The 25,560-nt window shown below is 32.0% G+C and overlaps 1 protein-coding gene across 2 annotated transcripts in view; it reads right to left on the bottom strand.

Annotated features, from left to right (window-relative positions):
- The window catches only part of CSMD1 (CUB and Sushi multiple domains 1), a 2,563,917-nt gene that overhangs the window by 806,632 nt on the left and 1,731,725 nt on the right, over nucleotides 1-25,560 (bottom strand). For both annotated transcript variants that reach the window (XM_031949178.1, XM_031949179.1), the window contains exon 8: nucleotides 21,375-21,462. In XM_031949178.1, the coding sequence (XP_031805038.1) occupies nucleotides 21,375-21,462 (88 nt within the window). The remainder of the gene's footprint in view (nucleotides 1-21,374; nucleotides 21,463-25,560) is intronic.

Raw genomic sequence — 25,560 nt, 5'->3', positions numbered from 1 at the left:
TAGTTTAAATGAAATATACCTACTCTAAAATTACTTTTTATAGCAATCTTAAAATTAAAATAATAACAAGGTTTAAAGCCCAGGGAAGAGGGGTTGAAATAGAATTTAGTATTCAGTGACTATGTTCCTTTAAAGCTTCTTTTTTGTAAAACAAGAAAATTGTAGACTGAATTATGCACCAATATCCATCACCATAGTGTCTGGATAGCTTAGATATGATCGATATCATGGTCCTACTGCTTTATAAGACAGTTTTATACTATTTCAGAAGTAAAGACTATGATGCTAAGTTCAAGATGTCTTATAAATGTGAAACTCTAGCAAAAGACTATAGTTAAATAAGAATTAATTCTTTACCACTCTAGTGATTAAATCAGAAAAGAAAATCCACAAATTATACACCAATTGAAAATAGGTCAGTAGCATTCCCTAGGTTAGTAGTTCTAAAACTTTTTGGTTTAGCATGTTGTTACACCCCTAAAAATTATTGAGGACTAACAAAGAACTTTTGTTTACGTGGGTTATAACTATCAAGAATCACTTTATTAGACTTTAAAATGTCTTAGTATTGTTATACAAAAATAGTTTTGACTTTCTGGAACTGCTGCCCTGAGCCAATATTTTTCAACCTCATTCATCTGGGTCACAGTTATTCCTTTGGGAATAGGGAATTTCAAATTGGAATTTTTTTTGAATTTCCTCATTTTTAAAAGGGGAAAAAAGAGGTCCAGAGATATTGCCCAAGAGCCAAGATCAGACCTAGCCTGTGAATTCAAATTCGTTTCATATGTCATACTACCATTTCTAAATTTCTTGAGGTTGACTTCATATTGAAAAAAAAACTTACTAATAACAGCTTCCGTGTTCACAGAACACGGAACATGAATGTCCACAGAAAAATAAATAGGAAAACATGCCACTCTGGGAAAATAGTGTTTAAAATAAACAAGAGGAAGAAGGGAGAAAGGAGAAGAGAAAGAAATAGTTTCTGCTTCAAGCTTGTAGATTTCTTAAACAGAAGATTAACCCTGAACATCACTGTAATTTTAGAGGATTGTCAAAGTAATCTGTATGGGAGAGAATGGAGACAATAGTTAAAACACAGGAGAAAAAAGAGTATGTATACTAGTGGTTTGGCAACTCTCTAAATAGAGGAGAGATCTAATCTTTGAGGAAATCTAGACTTTCACTCTATAAGGCTAATTTCTTCTAGATGCATTGTTGTATCCTGACATGCTGGTTTGTACATGTTAATATAGCATACTAGGCTAATTACAAAGTGACCTTTTCCAAACAGTTTATTAATGGAAAAAAAATAATCATTTGCTAGAGCAGGTACTTGTCTTTAGGACAGAGTTTAGTAACAAAGATAAATGCAATAGGATGAATGTAGTGATGAGTATACAAGAAACTTCATTAAATAGGACCTTACTAATTCAAAATTTCTGAGTCCCACAGAATCTAATGGTTAGAAGGAATTTCAGTGTCTAGTCCAATCTGCCTAGAGGGAATGACTTGTAAAACATTCCTCATAATCTGTTGTTTAGTGTTTACTTGTTATCCTCCAGTGAGAGGTATTTTAATACCCCATTTTACTTATGTCATAAATAGTTTCTTTACATTGAGCCTGCATCTTCTTTCTGCATTCTTCATTCATTGTTCCTAGTCCTCAGGACAAAGAGAAGTCTAATTTTCTAAATGACCTGCCAAGTCTGAAATTTATATCTTTCCTTCCCCTTTAAATAAAGATATCCCTAAAGAAATAAGTAGTGTCATATAGTTTGAAGGAGGAATGTTCAACCTCTCTATAAGTAAATAAAACTAATAGTAATAACTTTTCATGGGAAGCAGATTAGCCTAGCTAAAGAAGAAAGACATCATAAAGGAAAGACAGGTAATTACAATTTACCAGTCAAGTCAATTTCTAAAATTTCTACCACTATCTCCCTTCTTACCCAAATTGAGAAAATCCAAAACTCTGAACCTAGAGGCTTAGGAAGAGCAGCACCCTCCAGACAACTGGTTTTATTTCCAAACATGTGCCCTATACCTTTCTTTGAAGGGAGACATCAATATAGAATAAAAGCCCATCTTCTTCACTACCAGCAACACCCATAGCTGAAAATAATGTCTGTCAACAATAGACATGAAAATCTAAACACCTTAGGAGTGGTACCAAGTCCTTGACTACAAGCCAAACCCTCAGAGCCATAATTCTGGGAAGTAACCCTCATAAAGATGCATGCAACCTGGCAATTACATCTGCAGGCACAATAGCCATGACTTCTAAATACCTAGAAAAACAGTTTTCACAACAAAGTCCTAAACACTATCAAATGAATAAGTATCATTATAGGATTTTAGCAGTGTAAATTACATTATAGAGAATACCATATGATATGCTTTGGCATTGCCCTTAAATGATCATGGGAGTGGCAAGTGAAATCTTCTCTATGTTTCATCTCTATTTTTAGAATATGTTTCTTAAGAGCAGGGACTATCTTATTTCCTGATTTGTATCCATAGAGGATAGCACATTATAAACACATATTAAGCACATATATTTTTGAATTTATCTGCTCATTTTCCATCTATTCATCCATTAATTCATTAATTTTTGGATAAATGTATCTTCATTGTATTCATTATACCTGAGTTAGCTACAAATTACTTAAATATAAGATCTCATTTTAATAATGATAGTCATTAGTTTGGGTTACTATATGTACTTGAAAAAAATTTCAGGCTCATACTTTAACTAATTAACAGTGACCTCATCCATTAGCTTAAATTAATGAGGTTTGTCCTTGTCTTTGAAGTTGGAAAGGTTCTGAAGAATGTTCATCTTCTCTCATTCTTAGCCTAATGCCAACCACAATTATCTGAATAAAAATGTCCAATTAACTGAGGGAATTCAGCTAAAACTACCTCAAAAAATTATAATTCTTTTGTTGTTACTATTTTAAAATAAAGGCAAAACAAATTATACTTTGGAAATGCATTTTTTTTGTATTAATAGGGAAAAACAAAGTTTTAAAAATATTTTGTAGTTTCCAATGTAAGAAAAATCTCTATTTTATAAAACCATTAGCCTGAATTTTCCAGTCATCATGTTTCATCTTTAGTGATAATCAAACGAACATGGTTTTGAAATGTCATTCAAAGATATATTGCTTTAGGGTATAGCTAATTATCTTTTAGAGTGCTTTCTAACCTAAATTATCTAGGGCAGACTATATATAATATACACAGTTGAATTACAACAATTAGCAAAATTTTAAAAAAATAAAATCTATCTCTTTTTATGATTGAGTTTTCCAGCATATTGGATTTATATAAGATATTGTAATTTGAGGATTCATTTTCCATGCATTAGGCATAGTAAAGAAATTTCTACTCCAGTTCCTATTTCAATAGTGAAATAGTAAAATTTGTATAGCTTTTTGGCTTATGCTACTTGCTAATGCCTCCTCCTTAAGCCAATATTTCAGGGACAGTCTAAATGGCCAATTTTGTTTGTGCTACATCTGTGCTACAGAGATGAAGAATTGAAGAGGAACAAGTAGCATTGGGTTAGAAATAGAAAAAAAGAATAGATAAGCTAAAAACATTAAGAAATGAAATGAAACTAATAAAAGTATCTGGCCTGTCGTTAGACAACTGGATCTTCAGAAAAGAAATTCAACCCTCATTCTTCTGACTCATTTCAATATTCAGTAGAAAATCCTATCTCATAATATTTTTTGGTGCTCCTGACACAATTTTTCAGTTGGAGTGGAAAACCCCTATTCATGTGCAAATCAGACTCTCATATTTTCAAGTAATCTGAAATTCATCTCCAGCCTATATCTGAATAAGAATTCTGCTACAAATCTATGTCAAATGGATGCCCAGACTACTCTAAGACTTGCTGTGACAGAAACTCTATAACCTCCCAAGACAGTACATTTTATTACTAGAGTTGTAATGTTTAAGAATTTCTACTATATCAATCACAAACTTGTCTTCATATCATTTCTACCATTCCTTGATCTAACCATTCTGGAAAACAATTTAGAATTATGCCCAAAGGCATAAAACTGAGCATACCCTTTGATCCAGCTATGTGTGTACTGGGTCTATATCCTAAAGACAGCATAAAAGAGTAAAAAGGACCCACATGTGCAAAAATGTTTGTAACAGACCTTTTTGTGGTTGCAAGGAATTGGAAATTGAGTGGATGTCCATCAATTGGGGAATGTCTGAATAAGTCATGGTATATGGATGTATTGGAATATTGTTGTTGTTATAGAAATGATGAGCATCAGAAATGATGATTTCTGATTTCAGAAAAGTCTGGAGTTGCATGAACTGATGCTAAGTGTAGTGAGTAAAACCAAGAGAACATTGTACACAGTAACAAGAAGATTATGTGATGATCATCTGGGACAGATTTGACTCTTTTCAATAATGAGGAGATTCAAGGCAATTCTGATAGATCTATGATGGAAAGTGCCATCCATATCCAGTGAGAGAACTATGCAGACTGAATGTGAATCAAAAAAATAATATTCTCATCTTATTGTTCTTTTTAATTTGCTTGTTTGCTTTTCTTTCTCTTTTTTTATCTGATTTTTCATAGTGCAGCATAATGAATATGGAAATATTGTATGTTTAATCTATATCAGATTACTTACTAACTTGGGGAAGAGGAAAGGGTAGAAAGGGGAAAAAATGTAGTTTGCAAAGTTGAATGTTGAAAACTATCTTTGTGTGCATTTGGAAAAATAAAATACTATAAAATTAATTTCTACCATTTATACTCTCCAGTTCAGGTAGAGCAAATTTAGTCCCTCTTCCATGTAACTTGAAGGGAACAATCATACTTCTACCTCTTTTCTTTACTCTAAGGTAATCGCCCCCAATTTCTTCACCAGAGCTTTATAAGACTCAATCATAATAATACCATTTGATATCCTCTTTTGCATATTTTTCATCTTCCTAAAATGAGACATTTTGTGCTGAAAAAAATTATTTAGATGTCCTTTGACTAAATGAGACTATTTCTTATATCCTATATTCTATATCCTCTATTTCTCATAGTATATCCCAATTTTATTAATTTATTTTATTTCTGGGAATTTGTCTGGTTTTGCTATTCTTGTTTTGCTAAAATATCATGTTGCTAATTCATAATGAGTTTCTAATTTTTCAAATGTCCAGATCACATTGAAAATAAGAACCTAGAAATAACTATTTTATCTTTGAGAAATGTCTTTTGAAGCTAAACCCATATTTATTCTGATTAAATATCATCCTCTCAACATGCTAGTTGTTCAAGATCACTCGATCATTTCTTTGTCATTCAATGCATTGGCTATCCCTATGAGTCTTTTAAATATAAAAATAATTGAAAAGAAGTAGATTCATATTTTTACTCAGGTCATTGGTAAAAATGTAAACAAACAAACAAAAATCCCATAGAGCTGATGACACATTTCTATAACACTCCTCTGGTATTCCTTTTTCTAGGTGGTATTCAGCCTTTAATGGCTATTCCTGGAGTAAATCCTTTAAACAACCACTTAAATAATTATCTAGTCCAATGCTTTCATTTTGTAATTAAAGATAATGAAATTTTGTAAAATATTATGCTCTCTCATATAATCTTTGTTTTTTTTTTTTTGGCTGGGCTCAAAAATCTTTGATGGCTACTTACTTTCATCTTTTTAATTATTTATTTCATAATGAATAAAATACAAACTCTTAAACCTCACATTTGTTGAAAGTTTAGAATTTGTGATGCTTTTCTTGGTAAATGGCAAATAACTGTGCCCTAAAATGGTTTAAGTGGAAGCAGAACCTTTCAATTTCATGGACAAATATAAAGACTTCAGGAACTATGTTTAGGGATGATATTGGTATGTTTTTAGTAGGTAAAATACTGTCTTGGGAGTAGTAAAAACATATGTTATGATAATGATAAGAGATGTCAAACACTGCAGTGTTTGGATTTAATTGGATAATTTGGATAAATTGGATTTAAGTGAGACAGTGTTGCATGAAGTCATCAGCCTCACTCTGTCTTCTAAAGACACCATTGGTGAGTGGCAAGCAGAGTCAAGATAACTGGTTTTGACTTAAGATGTAGTGGATGACCTTGATGTCTTCATGTCTAACCAAGTTTTGAGTTCTCCACAGAACCTGTTTAACCTGCCTCCACAGCCATTGGAACAAAATCTGTCTATTCCATCAGGGGAAGTTTTCACATGGCTAGAATAGACACTACCCTAACTCACTGTAGGGTTTGAGATCCTTTGGCTACCCTCAACCTGGTTTAGTTCATCTGCCCAAACAGTTCATTGAGGTATGGCTACTGTGCATGCTACAGCTTCTCAGAGCCACAGGTAAGAGTTAGGTAGATCAGTTGGACACCAAAAGTGGAAAACAACATTGGAAAGAGCTTGAAAGCCACCACACCAGAGGTACTAGTCCTCCTGAACATACCCTATACCAATTAGAAGTTTGTCCTAACAGTCTAGAACTAAGCTGTGTAAAGAGAAAAGTAGCTTGATGTTTTCTTATTTTTTTTGTATTCTAAGGATCCCTTAATTTTCTTTTAATTTATATATGAATCATTTTGGGAGAGAAAAACAAGAGCAAAAGGGAAAAACCATGGGAGAGATTAAAAAAAAAAGAAAAAAAGAAGTGAACATAGCATGTGTTGATTTACATTAATTTTCTATAGTTCTTATTTTGGATGTAGATGGCATTTTCTGTTCAAAGTCTATTAGGATTGCTTTGGATCACTAAATCACTGAGAAGAAGCAAGCTTTTTATAGTTGATCATCGCACATTCTTGCTGTTATTGTGTACAATGTATTTCTGATCTGCTTGTTTCACTCAGGATCAGTTCATATAGATCTTTCCAGGCCTTTCTATAATAGCTTGTTCATCATTATTTAAAGAACAATAATATTCCATAACTTTCATATAACAAAATGTTCAGCCATTCCCCAATTGATGGGCATCTACTCATTTTCCAATTTTTTGCTACCACAAAAAAAGCTGCTACAAACATTTTGGCACGTGTAGGTCCTTTTCCCTCCTTTTTGATTTCCTTGGGATACAGACCCAGTAATGACACTGTTGGGTTAAAAGTTTTGTATAGTTTTATAGCCTTTGGGGCATAATTTCAGATCACTCTACAGAATGGTTGGATCATTGAATGACTCCATCAACAATGTATTAATCCCCTCCAACATTTATCATTGTTTTTTTTTTTTTTTTTTTTGGTCATCCTAGGCAATCTGAGAGGTATGAGGTGGTACCTCAGAGTTGCTTTAATTTGCATTAATTAATCAATAATGATTTAGAGCTTTTTTTCATATAACTATAGATGGTTTTAATTTTACCATCTGAAAATTATCTCTTCATATCCTTTGACCATTTATCAATTGGGGAATGACTTGTATTCTTATAAATTTGAAACAGTTCTTTATATATTTAGAAATAAGACTTCTATAGAAATACTGGATGTAAAATTTCCCCCCAGCTTTGTACTTCTATTTAAATGTTGTTTCTGTTGGGTTTTTTGTGCAAAAACTTTTTAATTTAATGTAATCAAAGTTGTCCATTTTGCTTTTCAAAATGTTCTTTAGTTTTTCTTTGGTCATAGATTCCAGTTTCTCCAAAGGTCTGATAGGCAAATTATCCCTTGTTCTCCTAATTTATTTATTGTATTATCCTTTATGCCCAAATCATGTATCATTTTGACCTTATTGTCGTATGAGGTATAAGATATAGATCTATATCAAGTGTCTGATATATTATTTTCCAGTTTTCCCAAGCAATTTTTTTCAAATAGTGAGTTCTTATTTCAGAAACTGGAGTTTGGGGGTTATCAAATACTATATAGTTACAGGCCTTGATGATTGTGCCATGTGTATCTAATCTATTCCACTAATCTACCTCTCTATTTCTTAACTAGTATCAAATGACTTTGATGACTGCTAATTTATAATATAGTTTTAGATCTGGTACTGCTAAGCCATCACCCTTTATATATTTTTAAACTTTTTAATTTTCAAAAGATATGGCTGAATAATTTTTCATCATTAAACCTTGCAAAACCTTATGTTCCAATTTTACACTCCCTTCACCTCATCTTCTCCCCTAGATAGCAAGTAATCCAATAAATGTTAAACATGGTAAAAATATATATTAAATCCAATATATGCATACATATTTATACAATTATCTTGTTGCAAAGAAAAGTCAAATCAAAAAGGGGAAAAATGAGAAAGAAAATAAAATGTAAGCAAACAACAACAGCAAAAAAAATAGAGAACACTATGTTGTGATTCACACTTAATTCCCAGAGGCCTCCCTCTGAATGTAAATGTCTCTCTTCATCTGAATCATCTCATTGCTGAAAAGTTCCACATCCACGTACAATGATCTCCTGGTTCTGTTCATTTCACTTTGCACTAGGCCTCTCTGAAATCATCCTGCTGGTCATTTCTTATAGAACAATAATATTCCATAACATTCATATACCATAAATTATTCAGTTATTCTCCAACTGATGGACATCCACTAAGTTTCCAGTTTCTTGCTACTACAAAAAGGGCTGCCACAAACATTTTTTGCACATACAGGTCCCTTTCTTTAATATCTCTTTGGGATATAAGCCTAGTAGAATCATTGCTGAATCAAAAAGTATGCATAGTTTGATAGCCTTTTGGGCATAGTTCTAAATTGCTCTCCAGAATGGTTGGATCAATTCACAACTTCACCAAAAATGTGTTAGTATCCTAGTTTTCTCTCACATTGCTTCTAAATATTTGTCACTGTCTTTTCCTGTCATCTTAGCCAATCTGAGAGGTGTGTAGTGATACCACATAGTTTTCTTAATTTGCATTTCTCTGATCAATAATGATTTAGAGCACCTTTTCATATGACTAGAAGTGGTTTTAATTTCTTCATCTGAAAATTGCCTATTCATATCCTTTGACTATCAATTGGAGAATGGCTAGAATTACTATAAATTGGAGTCAATTAATGATTTATTTTAGAAATGAGGTCTTTATGAGAACCTTTGAATGTAAAATGTTTTCCCAGTTTATTATTTCCATGTTAATCTTGTCTGCATTAGTTTTGTTTGTATAAAAACTTTTTAACTTAATATAATCTAAATTATCTATTTTTTTATTCAGTAATGATTTCCAGGTTTTCTTTGGCCATGAATTCATTCTTTCTTCACAGATCTAAGCTATCCTTTGTTTTTCTAATTTGCTTATAATATCACTCTTTATATCTAAATCATGAACCTATTTCTACCTTATCTTGATATAAGGTGTTAGGTTTGGCTCACTACCTAGTTTCTGCCAAACTAGTTTCCAATTTTCCTAGCAGTTTTTGTCAAGTAGTGAGTTTTTACCCCAAAAGTTTTTTTTGTTGTTGTTGTTTATCTAACAGTAGATTACTATAGTCATTGACTTTTTTGTCCTGTGAACCTAACCTATTCCACTGATTGACTATTTTGTTTCTTAGCCAGTACCAAATAGTTTTGATTACTACTGCTTTGTAACATAGTTTTAGATCTGTCACAGCTAGGTTGCCTTCATTTGCAATTTTTTTCATTGATTCCCTTGAAATTCTTGGCCTTTTGTTCTTCCAGATGAACTTTGTTATTATTTTTTCTAGATCTGTATTCTTGGGAGTTTGATTGGTATGGCACTGAAGCACTAGATTAATTTATGTAATATTGTCACTTTTATTATATTAACTCAGTGTAGACATGAACACTTGTTATTTTTCCAATGGATTAGATCTGACTTTGTGTGGAAAGTGTTTTGTAGTTGTGTTCGTATAGTTCCTGACTTTGCCTTGGCAGATAGACTCCCAAATATTTTATAATATTATCAGTTATTTTGAAATGGAATTTCTCTTTGTATCTCTTGTTGAGAATATGATTTTTTTATTAATTCCCTTGATATTCTTGACCTCTTGTTCTTCCAGATGAATTTTGTTATTTTTTCCTAGTTCTATAAAATAATAGATTTGATTGGTTTGGCACTGAACAAGCAGACCAGTTTAGACAGAATTGTCATTTTTATTATATCAGCTCGACCTAGCCAGGAACAATTGATATTTTTCCAACTGTCCAGATCAGATCAGACTTTATTTGTGTGCGAAGTGTTTTGTAATTGTGTTCATATAGTGCCTGGGTTTATCTTGATAGGTAGATGCCCAAGATTTTATTTGTTCTAATTCTGAATGGAATTTCTCGTTCTACCTCTTGTTGATGGGCTTTGTCAGTAATATATAAAAATGTTGATGATTTGTATGGGTTTATTTTATATCCTGCAATGTTGCTAAAGCTGCCAATTGTTTCCAGTAGGTTCTTAAATGGTTTTCTAGGATTCTCTAAGTATATCATCATATCATCTGCAAAGACTGATAGTTTTCTTTCCTCACTGCCTATTCTTAATCTTTTAATTTCTTTTTCTTTTCTTATTGCTAAAGCCAACACTCTAGTAAAATGTTGAATAATAGTGGTATTAATGGAAATGTTCATTTCACTCCTGATCTTATTGGGAATGTGTCCAGCTTATCTCCATTACAAATAATGCTTACGTAGGTTTAGAAATAATACTGCTTATTATTTTAAGGAAAGCTGCCTTTATCCCTAGTGCTTTTTATAGAAATGAATACTGTATTTTGTCAAAAGCTTTTTCAGCATCTATTGAAATTATAATATGATTTCTGTTAGTTTTGTTATTAATATGGTCGATTATGATAATAGTTTTCCTGATATTGAACCAACCCTACATTATTAATATAAATCCTACTTGGTCATAGTATATTATTGTTGATAAGTTGCTGCAATCTCTTTGCTAGTATTTTATTCATTATTTTTTACATCAATATTCATTAGAAAGATTGGCCTATAATTGACTTTCTCTGTTTCGGCTCTTCCTGGTTTAGATATCAGTGTCATTTGTGTCATACAAGGAATTTGGCAGTACTCCTTCTTTACCAATTTTTCCAAATAACTTACATAGTATTGGAATTAATTGTTCTTTGAATGTTTGTAGAATTTACTTGTGAATCTATGTGGCCATAGGGATTTTTTCTTAGGGAGTTCATTAATGACTTTTGTTCCATTTCTTTTTCTAAGATGGGACTATTTAAGTAATTTATTTCCTCTTCTGTCAATCTGGGCCATTTATATTTTTGTAAATATTCATCCATTTCAGTTAGGTTGTAAGACTTGCTGCCACAAAATTTGGCAAAATAGCTTCTAATTATTGCTTTAATTTATTTTTCATTGGTGGTAAGTTCAACCTTTTCATTTTTGATGCTGATGATTTGGCTTTTTCTTTCCTTTTTCTGTTCAAATTAACCAAGGGTTTAGCTATTTTGTTGGTTTTTTTCATAAAACCAATTCTTAGTTTAATTTATTCGTTCAATAGTTTTCCTAGTTTGAATTTTTATTAATCTCTTCTTTGAGTTTCAGAATTTCTGATTTGGTATTAATTGGGGCAGGATATTGATTTGTTCTTTTTGTACCTTTTTTAGTTGCATGCATAATTTATTGACCTCTTTCTCTGTCATGTCGCTATTTAGAGATAAAAAATTTCTCCTAAGAATTGTTTTAAATACATCCCATAGACTTTGGTATGTTGTCTCATTATTGTCATTCTCTTATATGAAATTATGGATTGTTTCTGTGATTAGTTGTTCACCCACTCATTCTTTAGGATTATATTATTGACTTTCTGATTGGCCATTAGTTGATCTCTCCCTTTATTGAATATAATTTTTATTGCATTGTGTTCTAAAAAGGAAGTGTTTACTACTTCTGCCTTTCTGCAGTGATTGTAAGGTTTTTAACCCCAATATATGATCAATTTTTGCATAGGTGCCATGTACTGCTGAGAAAAAGATATGTTCCTTTCTATCCCTATTCAATTTTCTCCAGAGGTCTATCATATCTCAGCTTTCTAAGATCCTATTAACCTCCCTGGTTTCTTATTTGTTTATTTTGTAGTTAGATTTGTCTGATTCTGAGAGGGGAATGTTGAGGTCCCCCACTAAAATGGTTTTGCTGTCTATTTCTTCCTGTAACTGGTTTAAAATCTCTGGGAATTTGACTGCTCTAGCACTTGGTGCATACACATTTAGTATCATTCCTATTTCATTATTTATGGTACCCTTTACCAAGATGTACTTTTATTTCTTATCTCTTTTAATAAGGTCTATTTTTAGTTTTGCTTTATCTTAGATCACTATCACTGCTTTTTATTTTTACTTCAGCTGAAACAAACAAAAATTCTTCTTCCAGCCTTTTTTAGTCTGTATGTGTCTTTCTGTGCCAATTGTGTTTCTTGTAAACAACATATTGTAGGATTCTGTTTTTTAATCCGCTCTGGTATTTGCTTTCATTTATGGAAGTTGTTCATTCCATTCACATTAACAATTATGATTATCAGCTCTGTATTTCCCCTCCATATTATTTTTGCTCCTGTATTTACTTTTGTTCTTTCTTTCCATCCTATCCTTAGATGTGATTTTTTTTTTACCTACTTCAACCACCGCCTTATCCCCTATTACTTCTCCCTCTTTTATTATTTTTAACTCATTCTATCCATTATCTTATCTTCTATCACCCCTTTTCCCTTTTCTTACTTTTTCCCCCTAATGTTTCTTCCCTCCCTTCTATTCTGTCCCTCCCTTTATTTTTCTCTTTTTCTTCCTACTTCTTGATAGGGTTAGTTACACTTCTATACTCAACTGAATGATTAAGTTCCTCTTAGAGCCAAGACTAATGAGATCAAGCTTCAAACAATGCTCATTCCCTTCCCCTTCTTTCCCTGGATTGTAATAGGTCTTTTGCACCTCTTCATGTGAACTAATTGTCCCATTATACCTCCCCTTTCCTTTTTTTTTTTCAATAGAGACCTTTTCCCACCCCTAATATCTTTTTCTTTGATGTCATCACATCAGATTCCCTTCAGAACTACACCCTCAGTCCATGTGATGCCACCCTCTGTCTGTCCTAGTGACAGATACTATTCTCAAGAATTACAGATGTTGTTTTCCCATCTTGGGATGTATATAGTAGGGATGTAACCTTTGAATAATATATATTTTCCCACTGTTTACCTTTCTATGGTTCTCTTGGGTCCTGTGTTTGTAGATTAAATTTTCTGTGTAGTTTTTTCAGTAGAAATGATTGAAAGTCTCTTAATTCATTGAAGTTCCATCACCTCCCCAGAAAGATCATGCTGACTCTTTCTGGGTAGGTGATTCTTGGTTGTAAGCCCAGGTCCTTTGCCTTCTAGGATATGGAATTCCAGGCTCTCTAATCCTTTATTATAGAAACTGCCACATCCTAGGTAATTCTTAGTATTGTTCATCGATATTTGAGTTGTTTTTGTCTGGAAGTTTGCAGTGTCCTTTCCTTGAGATTGGAGTTTTGGAGTTTTGCCACAATGTTCCTTGGGGTTTTCCTTGTGGGATCTCTTTCCTGAGGTAATTGATGGATTCTTTCAATCAGTGTTTCCACCTCTCTTTCTGGAGTAGTTTTCTTCAATGAACTCTAGTAGAATGGTATCTGATACTGTTTTTGTTTGTCATGGCCTTCAAGTAGGCCAATCATTTTAAATGGTTTCTTCTGGATCTATTTTCCATGTCACCTATTTTTCCAATGAGATATTTGACATTTTCTTCCATTTTCATTCTTTTTAGTGTTTTTGACTATTTTTTGCAGCTTCACAGTATCATTAGCTTTCATTTACCTTGTTCTAGTTTTTAATCTGTGATTTTCTTCAGTTAATCTTTTGTATCTCATTTTCCATTTGGTTAATTCTACTGTTTAAGGAGTTGTTTGCTTCAAACAATTTTTTCCTTCCTTTTCCATGCTGTTGATTCTGTCATGCATACCTCTCATTTCCTTTCTTCTGTCTCTCTTATTTGTCTTTTGAAGTCTTTTATGAACATTTCAAGAAGCCTCTTTGGGCTTGAGACCAATTCATATCACTTTTTGAGATTTCTTCTGTGAACATTATCTCCTACTCTGAGTTTTTGTTTTCAACTGCCCTATCATCATAATAGCTTTCTATAGTCAAAGTTCTTTTTTTGTTTCTTGCTCATTTTCTTTTCTTTTCTTTTTTAACTTTTATGGTTAAGCTCTGCTCTGGAGTAAAGGGGGTGCTGTCCCAAGCTTCCTGTGCAGCCCTGAGCTTTGAGCACAGGGGCTCCTTTCATTTGCAAGAGATAGTTTTGCCTACTCTTTTCAGGAAAGAGCCTGGTCTCTTGGACTTTGCTTTCTGTGCTGGTACTGGAAGCTGCTTCATTCATTTGCTTCTCTACTGAGCCCAGACTGAGAGTCTTAGTTGCTGATTTGCTATGATTAAGACCCTCTCACTTGCTTTCCCAGACTCTATCTGAACTGGGCTAAAAACTCTTTTCACACCAGTGAGACTGATCTTTCTTCACAATTTTCCAGTCTATATTGAGCTGGAGGGTGCTTTCATTCTGTCAGACTTTGTTGTAAAGCTTGGTTTCATGTAATTTTTGAAGAAAACTGGGAGGGTTCAAGCAGCTTCCTAACTACTCCACCATCTTGGCTCCACTCCCAGAAGTGAGAAATAGTCTAATGAGAAAGTAATTGTGGGCAAGTGTTGGGAAACTTTTGCAAATGTGGGATAAAGAAGGAAAGGATATTTCTTAGGTTTTAATCCTGAGAAACAATAAAGAAGATGGCAACTTAAAGACAAATAGAAAAAAAAATTGGAAAAAGTGGAAGATATGATATAAAAAGAAAATGAGCTCCATTTTGTAAATGTTGAGTTTAAGATGTCTCTGGCTTATCTATTTCAAATTGACCACTAGTAATTGATAACACGAGACTGTGGATATGTAAATGTGTGAGACATCTGTATGATGTTAATTAAACCTATAGAGATGATGAAGTCATGAATAGTATTTAAAGAGAAGAGAAGAGAATCACTGATAGAATATTGAAAAACATTCAGTTAGAAACATGATATTAATCATGTGATAGCACAGGAGACTCAAGGAATAGTTAGGCATAAGAAAGAGAATTGAATGGAGAATGATGAAATGATTATATAGAAAAGAGAAAGTATCTATTTGGGGAAGATGATCAGTAGCTTAAATCTAATAAACTGGCCCACAAGAATGAAGTTTGAGAAAGACACATCATATTTAGCTCATTAATAGACCATTGGTAACTTTGGAAAGAGTATTTTTACTTCATAAGGTTTAAAAACAGGCTGAAGATTTGATGAGTGAATGAGAAGAGAAGTGGAGGTAATAATTGTATTGAAATTTCTATGAATTTAGCTGAGATAGGGAGGAGAGATATGGAAAGATGGCTGGAAGACATAATAGATTCTAGTGAAAGTCTTCTTAAGAATAAAGGAAACTTGGACACTTGAAGACAGTTTGTAACAACTAATGAAAATGAGGAGTTAAATGATAAAGAAAGATAGTAACAATCCTGGAGAAACTTATATTCTGAAGGAGAAAAACAATATAAATGGAAGATGAAAGGGGATAAGAGAGATTCAAAGGAAAGTTTCCCAAATAGGGTCAAAATTAAGAAAAGTCTAGAAAATCAGGATTAAATCTTGAATAGGAATAAAGTATTTATGGCTAAAATGTACCTTTTTTTTTTTTTTTTAAATTGAAGGAACTAACCAAAGAAAGGGACAAAAAACACAAGGCACTTCTAGCTGAAAAGGGTAAAGGTACTGAAAGTTCTTCCAGGGTGAGAAGGCTACTTGAAATTAGTAGAAAAGGTAATCTAGAGAGCTGGGAGCACTAAAAGGGGGACAAAGGAGAATAACATGGAAAGCAATGTGAAATCAAAGGACCTGGGTTGAAATCTAGTTTACTAGTAACCACCTGCTTACTAGTGGTATGCCAATTATGTAATCTCTTGGTTTCCTCAGGTGTAAAACCAGGAGGCTGGGTTAAATCTGGAGTCAGAAAACAATAGTCAACAATATTTTACTATATTTTAGAAGGTAAAAAACACTTTTTTTTTTTTTTTTTGCTTGTGGACTACACAAAAATAGTGAGCTAGATTTTGCCTATGATTATAATTTATTGACCACTGTGCTAGATGATAAAACAAGTTTGAGATCTAGACTTTAGGACATCAATCCTCTTATTGTACAAATATGTAATTGAAGCCCAGAAAAAATTGTAACATCCAAATTGTAGAAAAACTACAAAGTAAAAAAAAATTTAAAAAAAAAAGTCCTCTGATTGCAAAACCATCATACTCTTTTTATAGTTTCTTTCAGATTTTAAATCCTGTGATCTTTTAGCCTGGATTTAGTTCTTGGCTCTGATGCTTGCTATCTCTATGACCACGGCAAAGAAATCAATACAGATTCCTGTCCTTAGTACTCCAAAGCTTAGTACTATTTCTGGCATATCATAAGCATTCAAGAAGTGCTTGTCACTTTATTGACTTGATCCTTTTGGGTCAGGTTTTTTGAAGCCTAGTGTAAGCTCTTATGATTAGACTATAGTATTTGCCTAGTATGGATGGGCTACCAAGAGGAAAATACAAAGTCAGCACTGGATGCTTTTTAATATGTAGAGACAGTCTTTTTCATCATCCCATGTACCAGAACTTGAGAACAAAATGTTTCTTCCTGGTCTCTCTGATAAGCTTGACCTCTTTAGTGAGCAGTTTCTCTGGCTTACTCTGCCTTGGGATATAATTGGAGACATGGCCACTGCATGTACTCTGGCAAGGATCAGGACCTCAATGATTTAGATTGCATCTTTATAGCAGTGCTATTATCTAGACCTGGATGGACTCCACAGAGCAGGCCAGAAAATTCCTATGATGCCAGGTCACTAGGCAGACTTTCCAGGGATGGCAGGCCTTGGAACTCACCAGGCCAGGGAAGTGTAAAGAATAAGGAACATTGGCTGCATATGCAAATTGTATCTGGCATGAATGCTGTTCACGAATAGAGTTTCATAGAGAATACTACCAGTAACTGAAATCTCTGGACTTTATTTTTATTTCCCTAATGGAGCCAATTATCTATAATTGTTTCACATTCAAGGATTAATCTCTCAGAGACTCAGTTTCCTCATAAGTAATATGATAATGATATTACCGGTAGTATGCTGATAATATTTGCCATTTATACAGTACTCCACAGAATCACAGTATTTGAGTATTAGAAGGCATCTCAGTAGCCATCTAGTTCAACCTACACAAATAAGGAATCTTTATTATAACATACCCAATAAATTGTTTGCAAACTTTAAATGCTGAAAAGTTCTTTACAAGTATTATCTGATTTGCTTTTCACAATACTCCTGTAGGACATGTACTATTTTTATCTCTGTTTTACTTTTTTATTTTTTAAACAGGTAAGGAAACTAAATCCAAGAGAATGACTTCCATGTATGTAGAAGTTAGTATCTGAGGTGAGATTCAAATTTTCAGTCTTCAGACTCCAAGGCCAGCAATCTGACTCCCATCACTACAGCTCTGACTATCATCTATTTTCCTCACAAGACTTATTGTAGTCTTGGAAAGTATTTCACAAACCTCTAAATGCTACATATATGTAAGATATTATTATTATTTTATTTTAAATTTAATATTCTATTTTTACCAATTAATTGTGAAAATAATTTAAAAATGTTTTTAAAATTTTGATTTCAAATCTTTCCTCCATACCTTCATTCTTTCTTTATTGAGAAAGCAAGTAATTGGATATATTATATATGTCCAGTCAAGCAAAATGTATTTCTCTATTAATCATTTTTTTGGGGAAAAAGAGACCCGCCCTTCAAAAAAAGTTAATTTTTGTACAATTTTCCATTCTCCTGGTTTTACTCATTTCACTTTACATCAGTATATTCAAATCTTTCAATGTTTTACTAAGAGAATCCTATTCATCACTTTAAAAATATTTAAATTTATTAATAAAATTATTAATTTAAATTTGTTATTTATTTTGTTAAATTATGCATGTAAATAGCAAAATGTAAGAGAGCATTCAATATAAAGCAATAAATTTCCATTTCAAGAAAATATATATAATAAATGCAATACTTTGTTTTTAAAATTGTCCAACTTGGTTGTTCTCTACTGTGTATTTTTCATTTATTCTTCATTACTCTGAAGGTAACAATTAAGCAGATCTATATCTATATCTATCTATCTAGATATAAACACACCCATACTCAAATAGCTATCTATAAATACATACACATATATACAAACACACATATACACATACATATATATGTAACACCATAGGATGCTAATATCCACTTGTTATCTGTTTCTCTGAAGACAAATAGTGTCTTCTTTTATAAATCCAAGTCTTTCCATGTTTTTCTCAATTATCCAGTTCATCATTTCCTACACAACAATAATCCAACCTAATAAAATCTATCTGAAAGATTGCCTATGAAAGTTTCTTCTCTCTCCCACTCCAATTTTCTGCATTCCTTGTATTCTTGGATGCATAAGTTTTATTTATACAAGAAAATTACAATTTAAAATCATTAAAATTATCCATTTTAAACTTCAATAATTTTCTCACCTTATAATATCATTTAAAGTCTGATACTACTAAATCTGCTTTTTAAATATCTTTTTCCCCTGGAAAACTTTTGAATTTCTTGATTTTTTGAGATAATTTTAAGTAATTTAATTTGTATTATATAAATATATGTAAATGAATTATATTATATATATGGATTAGCTAGATACATTTTTCATTTTTTAAAATTATGTTAGTCTTACCTACCTTTGAACAATAAATATTATTTCAATTTTTAAAATTTAACTTTATTTGTATAAAAAGTATTTTATATTTATATTTATATTGTTTCTATTTCTATTTTGGCAGGTATACTCTCAAGGATTTTATACTATCAAGTTATTTTAAATGGTTTTAAACAATATTGAATAATTTGACTGACAGTGTAGTTTCCTTTTTTTTCTCTTTTGATTAAATAAATTTTAGTTTTAATTCTGTCTGTGATTATTATAACCAATCCTGCTTCCCCCCTGTTTATTGTTATTTTTCTGATTACACATGTACATTAATTTTCTTAAATACACATTTCTTTATGAATCATATTAGGAGACAAAAATCTGAACAAAAGGGAAAACCACAAGAGAAAAAGAAAGTCAACATAGCATGTGTTGATTTAAATTCAATTTCCATGGTTCTCTTTCTGGATGTAGATGGCTTTTTCTATCCAAAGTTTATTGGAATTTCCTTGGATCATTGAATCACTGAGAAGAACCAAGTCTTTCATAGCTCATCATCACACAATCTTGCTGTTACTGTGTACAATGTTTCCTGGTTCTTGTTTCATTCAGCATCAGTTCATGTAAATCTTTCCAGGCCTTTGTAAAATCAGCTTCTTTAGTAATGTTCCATTATTTTCATGTACTATAATTTATTCAGCCATTTCCTAATTGATAGGCATCTACTCATTTTCCAGTTTTTTCCACCATACAAAGAGCTTCTACAAACATTTTTTGCACATGTGGGTCCTTTTCCCTCTTCTATGATTTCCTTGGGATACAGATCCAGTAGTGGCACTGCTGGATTAAAGAGTATGCACAGTTTTTTAGCTCTTTGGATGTAGTTCCAAATTGCTCTTTAGAATGGTTGAATCATTTCACAACTCCACCAGCAATGCATTAGTGTCTCAGTTTTATCTTTAAAATTACATATGTGTGTATACCTATATTTCTCTCTCTTTATATATATATATGTTTAAGTCATAAAGTTATTTATATACAAATGAAGGAATGGAATCAGATAACAGATCTTGATAGCAAAGCATGTTAGTCTTGGTAATTCTCATTACCTGATGTGGGATGGAGTGAGGGTGATGGTATGTAGCCATATTTACCTTATTTTGGCTTTTATGGGTCCTTGGGGAAATTTTATACATCTTGCTATATCACAAGTTTCACAGAATCCTGGAAAAGTCTAGGTGATGAGTCTGTATTAATAGGTCAGAGAAAGTTTTGTCCTGTACTGTTCAGAAATTAGGAAATATTACTTGTTAGTTTTGGTATTATCTATCTTGACTGACATATCATTCTTTTTCACTAAAAAGCACTGTATCAGAGTTCTTCAGTGGGATTACATGAATAGAAATATATTATAGGAGAAAGAACAATGAATCTTTAACCTCATGACTGGCAATTAAACAATGGCCCTGCTATTTGCCACTTATGTAACCTTGGCAAAGCCACATAATTAATACAAAAACTAACATTTATATAGTATTTTGAAGTTAATGAAGCATTCTTCATTTGGGTATCACAAAAATCTTATATACATCTTGTCCAATGTGTATTATTCTTCTAATTTCTCAGAATAAGAAACTGAGGATCAGAGAGATTAAATTCATTTTCTATAAATTCTATAATTATAATTACTTATAAGTAAAAAGGGTCTTTTAAAAACTGGAGAGATGTGGTCCTTTCTATTCCTGCTTATTGTTTCCTCCAAAGCAAAAAGTTTTTGTTTTGTTTTGTTGGCATGTTGCATTTTACAAAATCACAAAATCACAAAATCTCAGAATTGCAAATAACCTCAGGGACTATCCTTACTCAAAACTGAATAAGTACATTTGATACTTCATACCTAACATACAAATAATCATCTTGTCTTTGTAAGAAGACTTACAGTTAAGTGGCAACCTACTATTTATTGAGACAGCTTGTCCTACTTTTGGATAGCTTAGCTCTAAGTTGAAATATGTCTTTCTAAACTTCAACCTCCTGTCTATTAGTACTTGACTTCTCATGAATTATTGATTTTACAGCTATAAAGAATATGCAGTCTAACTTCCCTGGAGAAAATACATAATTTTAGGTAATATGTTCATAATTATCTCTGCACTTGTAATTTAATAAAAGGACAAATGTTTTGATGACTTTAGCAAAACAAATTGTGTTTTATGTGAAATTTATACTTTTCACTAGAAAATTTTATTTAAAGTCAATTGTCAATGAGTAGAAATAAATGACTACAATGACAATTTCATTTAACTGCTATTAAATTCATTCAAAAACTATATAAGGTAAAATATGAATATAAATAGGGAGATGGCTGAAATAAATTTTTAGGATTTTACTATTAAGTAAAACTGAATGTTTGCACACATGATAAAAATTGTCTTTGAGAGATTATGACATTCATGAAGATCCCTTTTTTATAAAAAACTGTGATAGTATTAAAATTAATACAAACCATCAAAATTTAAACTGTTAAACAGTGATAGGGTGAAAGTTCATTATAAGAATGTTATCATGCATATGACATTCATGTACTTCATACCTGAAGTCAGAACCTGTTCTCCTCCCATTTTCTGGAATTCCAGGATCAGGACACATATCTGACACTAATGCAACACCTCCTTGTGTCACTGAAATAGAGAGAAACATAGACATTAACTATAATGTCATAGAACTTGGAAATAGGGTAGATGAGTTAAGGAGAGATTATACACTATTATAGTAATTGATTCTAATACATCTTTCTTGAAGAAACAGAGAAAAGTCTAAAAGGAAAATAAGTTGTATTATTTACATGCAAAATAATATAGACAATTTATTCATAAGGGATTTTCAATTTTTATTTGTTTGTCCTTTGAATCTTATTTATTGAACTCCTTAGAATTAAATCATAGTACTATAGGATTTGGTTCAAGAGGGTATCTTTTAAATTACGTAATCTAACTGCCTCATTTTACATAGAAAGAAACTCAAAAGTCAATTTGGAAACTAGCCTCCAGTCACAAGTCTTGCTCTTAAAGAATCAAGACTGAAAACCAATTCTCTTGGCTCCCACACATTGCCCTCTGCTATTCCTTCAAAATTAGGATAACTAAACTTATGGAAATAGAGAATTCCCTCCCTTTGCCATGAACAATTATTCAAAATTATGACGGCTAGAAAATTGTAATTCAAAAAGTATTTTAAATAAAAATGCAGTATACCATGTTACAACTTACATTGAATAAGTATATCTTGTTAATATTTGCACACAGTAGTACTACATATGTCTAGTGATATTTTTCTCTGAATGAAATTATTCATTATACTAGTCCTTCACAAAAATTAGAGGTTAGTCTTTTATTTTATAGCACTACATTTAAAGCCATTTGAAGGACACAGTGCTTTTTGAAGTTTTGTTTCTTTGATTAATATTTTCCTTGCAGCTAGAAGAATTGCCAAAAGAGATATTCCCCTTATTTGTATGCTACACTATAGTCAAACTAGGCTACTCACTAGCCCTTCAGCATATCCCATAGTTTCTTAATTTCATTATTTTTGCTTATACAATTCCCTTCAACAGAAATGCCTTTTAACCACTGACATTTTATGATAAATATCATCTATCTAAAACCATTAGCAAGCATTATATGTAATGGGAACAAACAGAAGTATTTCCAATAAGATCAGAGGTGAAACAAAATTGTGAATTATCATTACTATTCAATATTATAGAGTATTGAAAGGTTAGTTTAGCAATAAGAGAAGAAAAAAGAAACTGAAAGAATTACAGTAGATAACAAGGAAACAAAATTATCACTCTGTAGATACTAGAGATTTCTAGAGACTTAACAAAAATTACTAGAGAAAATCAACAACTTTAGCAAAGTTACAATATATTAAATAAGCCTATATATATCATCAACATTTTTACATGTTGCTAATAAAGTCCAGCAGCAAGAGTTAGAAAAAGAAATCTATTCAAAATCATTGTAGATATTATAAAATATTTGTGCCAAGACAAAGTCAGAAATTATATGAAAACAATTGTAAAACACTTTTCACACAGATAACGTTAGATCTAATCAATTAGAAGAATATCAAGTGCTCATAAACCAAGCTAAAATTAAAAAAAAAAAAAAGGCAATTCTACTCAATGCTATATCAATCAAAACTACTTTATAGAATTAGGAAAAATAATAACAAAATTCATCTGGAAGAACAAAAGATCAAGAATTTCAAGGGAATTAATGAAAAAAGCAAACCAAGGTGCCCTAGTTGCATGAGACCTAAAACTATATTATAAAGTAATGGTCATCGAAGCTATTTGCTAATGACTAAAAATAGAGTAGTGGATCTGTGGAATAGATTAGGATCACAAGACACAATAGTCAATGGCTATAGTAATCTAGGATTTGATAAACCCCAAGACTCTAATTTCTGGGCCAAGAACTCACTATTTGACAAAAATTGTTGTGAAAACTGAAAAATAGTATGGCTGAAACTAGGCATAGAAATAAGATCCAATACCTTATATCAAAATAAAGTTGAAATGGATTCATGATTTAGATATAAAGAGTGATATTATAAGCAAATTAGGAGAACAAGAGATAATCTACTTCTCAGATTAGTAGAGAAGGAAAGAATTTATGGCCAAAGAAGTAGAGAATATTATGAAATACAAAATGGATAATTTTGATTACATTAAATTTTTAAAAAGTTGCACAAAGAAAACCAATGCTGCCAAGATTAGAAGGGAATCAGAAAGATGGGGGGAAATTTTACAGTCCAGTATTTCTGATAAAGAACTCATTTCTAAAATATATAAGAATAGATTCAAATTTATAAGAATACAAGGCAATCCCCAATTGATAAATGATCAAATGATATGAACAGATAATTTTCAGATGAAAAAATAAAAATCATTTCTAGTCATATTAAAAAACCCTCTAAATCACTATTGATTGGAAAAATGCAAATTAAGATAACTGAGGTATCACTTCATACGTCAGATTGGTTAAGTTCACAGGAAAATATAATGATGAATGTTGGAGAGGATATGTGAAAACTGGATTGCTAATGCATTGTTGGTGAAGCTGTGAAATGATCCAGCCATTATTGAGAGCATTTTAAAACTATACTCAAAGGGCAATAAAACTGTGAATACTTTTTGATTCAGCAGTGTTTCTACTGCTCCAAAGAGTTTCTACTAATCCAAAGAAATTATACAAAAAGGGAAAAGGACCCATATGTGCAAAAATGTTTGTAACAATCCTTTTTATAGTAACAAGAAGCTGGAAATTGAGTGAATGCCCAACAACTGGAATATGGCTAAATAAGTTATGGTACATGAATGTAATGGGATATTATTATTCTATAAGAATAGATAAGCAGGCTGATTTCAGAAAAGTCTAGAAAGGCTTACATGAACTGATGCTAAGCAAAGTGAATAGAATGAAGAGTACATTGTACATAGCAACAACTAGATTATGTGATGATCAATTGTGATGAACTTGGATCTTTTCAACATTAAGGTGATTCAAAGTAATTCCAATAGACTTGTGATGGAAAGATCCTCTGCATCCAAAGAGAGCACTATGGATAAATGAATGTGGATTAAACAATATTACTTTTACCTTTCTGAGTTTGTGTGTGTGTGTGTGTGTGTGTGTGTGTGTGTGTGATTTTTTTTTTCTTTGATCTGATTTTTCTTGCACAGTATGGTAAACATAGAAATATGTTTAGAAGAACTGGACATGTTTAACCCATTATGGATTGCTTGCTTTCTAGGGGAGCAGAGATGGGGGAAGGAATGGAGAAAAATTCGGAACACAAGATTTTGCAAAGCTAAGGTTGAAAAATATTTTCATATGTATTTAGAAAAATAAAAAAGCTATTAAGAAAAGAACAACAGTCATATGAAAAGATGCTCCAAGTCATTATTAATCAGAGAAATGCAAATTAAGACAACTCTAAGATACCACTACACACCTGTCAGATTGGCTAAGATGACAGGAAAAATTAATGATGATTGTTGGAGGGGATGCGGGAAAACTGGGACATTGATGCATTGTTGGTGGAGTTGTGAATGAATCCAACCATTTTGGAGAGTAGTTTGGAACTATGCTCAAAAAGTTATCAAACTGTGCATACCCTTTGATCCAGCAGTGTTACTACTGGGATTATATCCCAAAGAGATTATAAAGAAGGGAAAGGGACCTGTATGTGCACGAATGTTTGTGGCAGCCCTTTTTGTAGTGGCTAGAAACTGGAAACTGAATGGATGTCCATCAGTTGGAGAATGGCTGAATAAATTGTGGTATATGAATATTATGGAATATTACTGTTCTGTAAGAAATGACCAACAGGATGATTTCAGAAAGGCCTGGAGAGACTTACACGAACTGATGCTGAGTGAAATGAGCAGGACCAGGAGATCATTATATACTTCAACAACAATACTATATGATGACCAGTTCTGATGGACCAGGCCATCCTCAGCAACGAGATCAACCAAATCATTTCCAATGGAGCAGTAATGAACTGAACCAGCTATGCCCAGAAAAAGAACTCTGGGAGATGACTAAAAACCATTCCATTGAATTCCCAATCCCTATATTTATGCACACCTGCATTTTTGATTTCCTTCACAAGCTAATTGTACAATATTTCAGAGTCTGATTCTTTTTGTACAGCAAAATAACGTTTTGGTCATGTATACTTATTGTGCATCTAATTTATATTTTAAT

This window comes from Sarcophilus harrisii, chromosome 2, assembly GCF_902635505.1.
Source record: "Sarcophilus harrisii chromosome 2, mSarHar1.11, whole genome shotgun sequence".
In the NCBI taxonomy this organism is placed as follows: Eukaryota; Metazoa; Chordata; class Mammalia; order Dasyuromorphia; family Dasyuridae; genus Sarcophilus; species Sarcophilus harrisii.
This window is presented reverse-complemented; position numbering and strand designations above follow the sequence as displayed.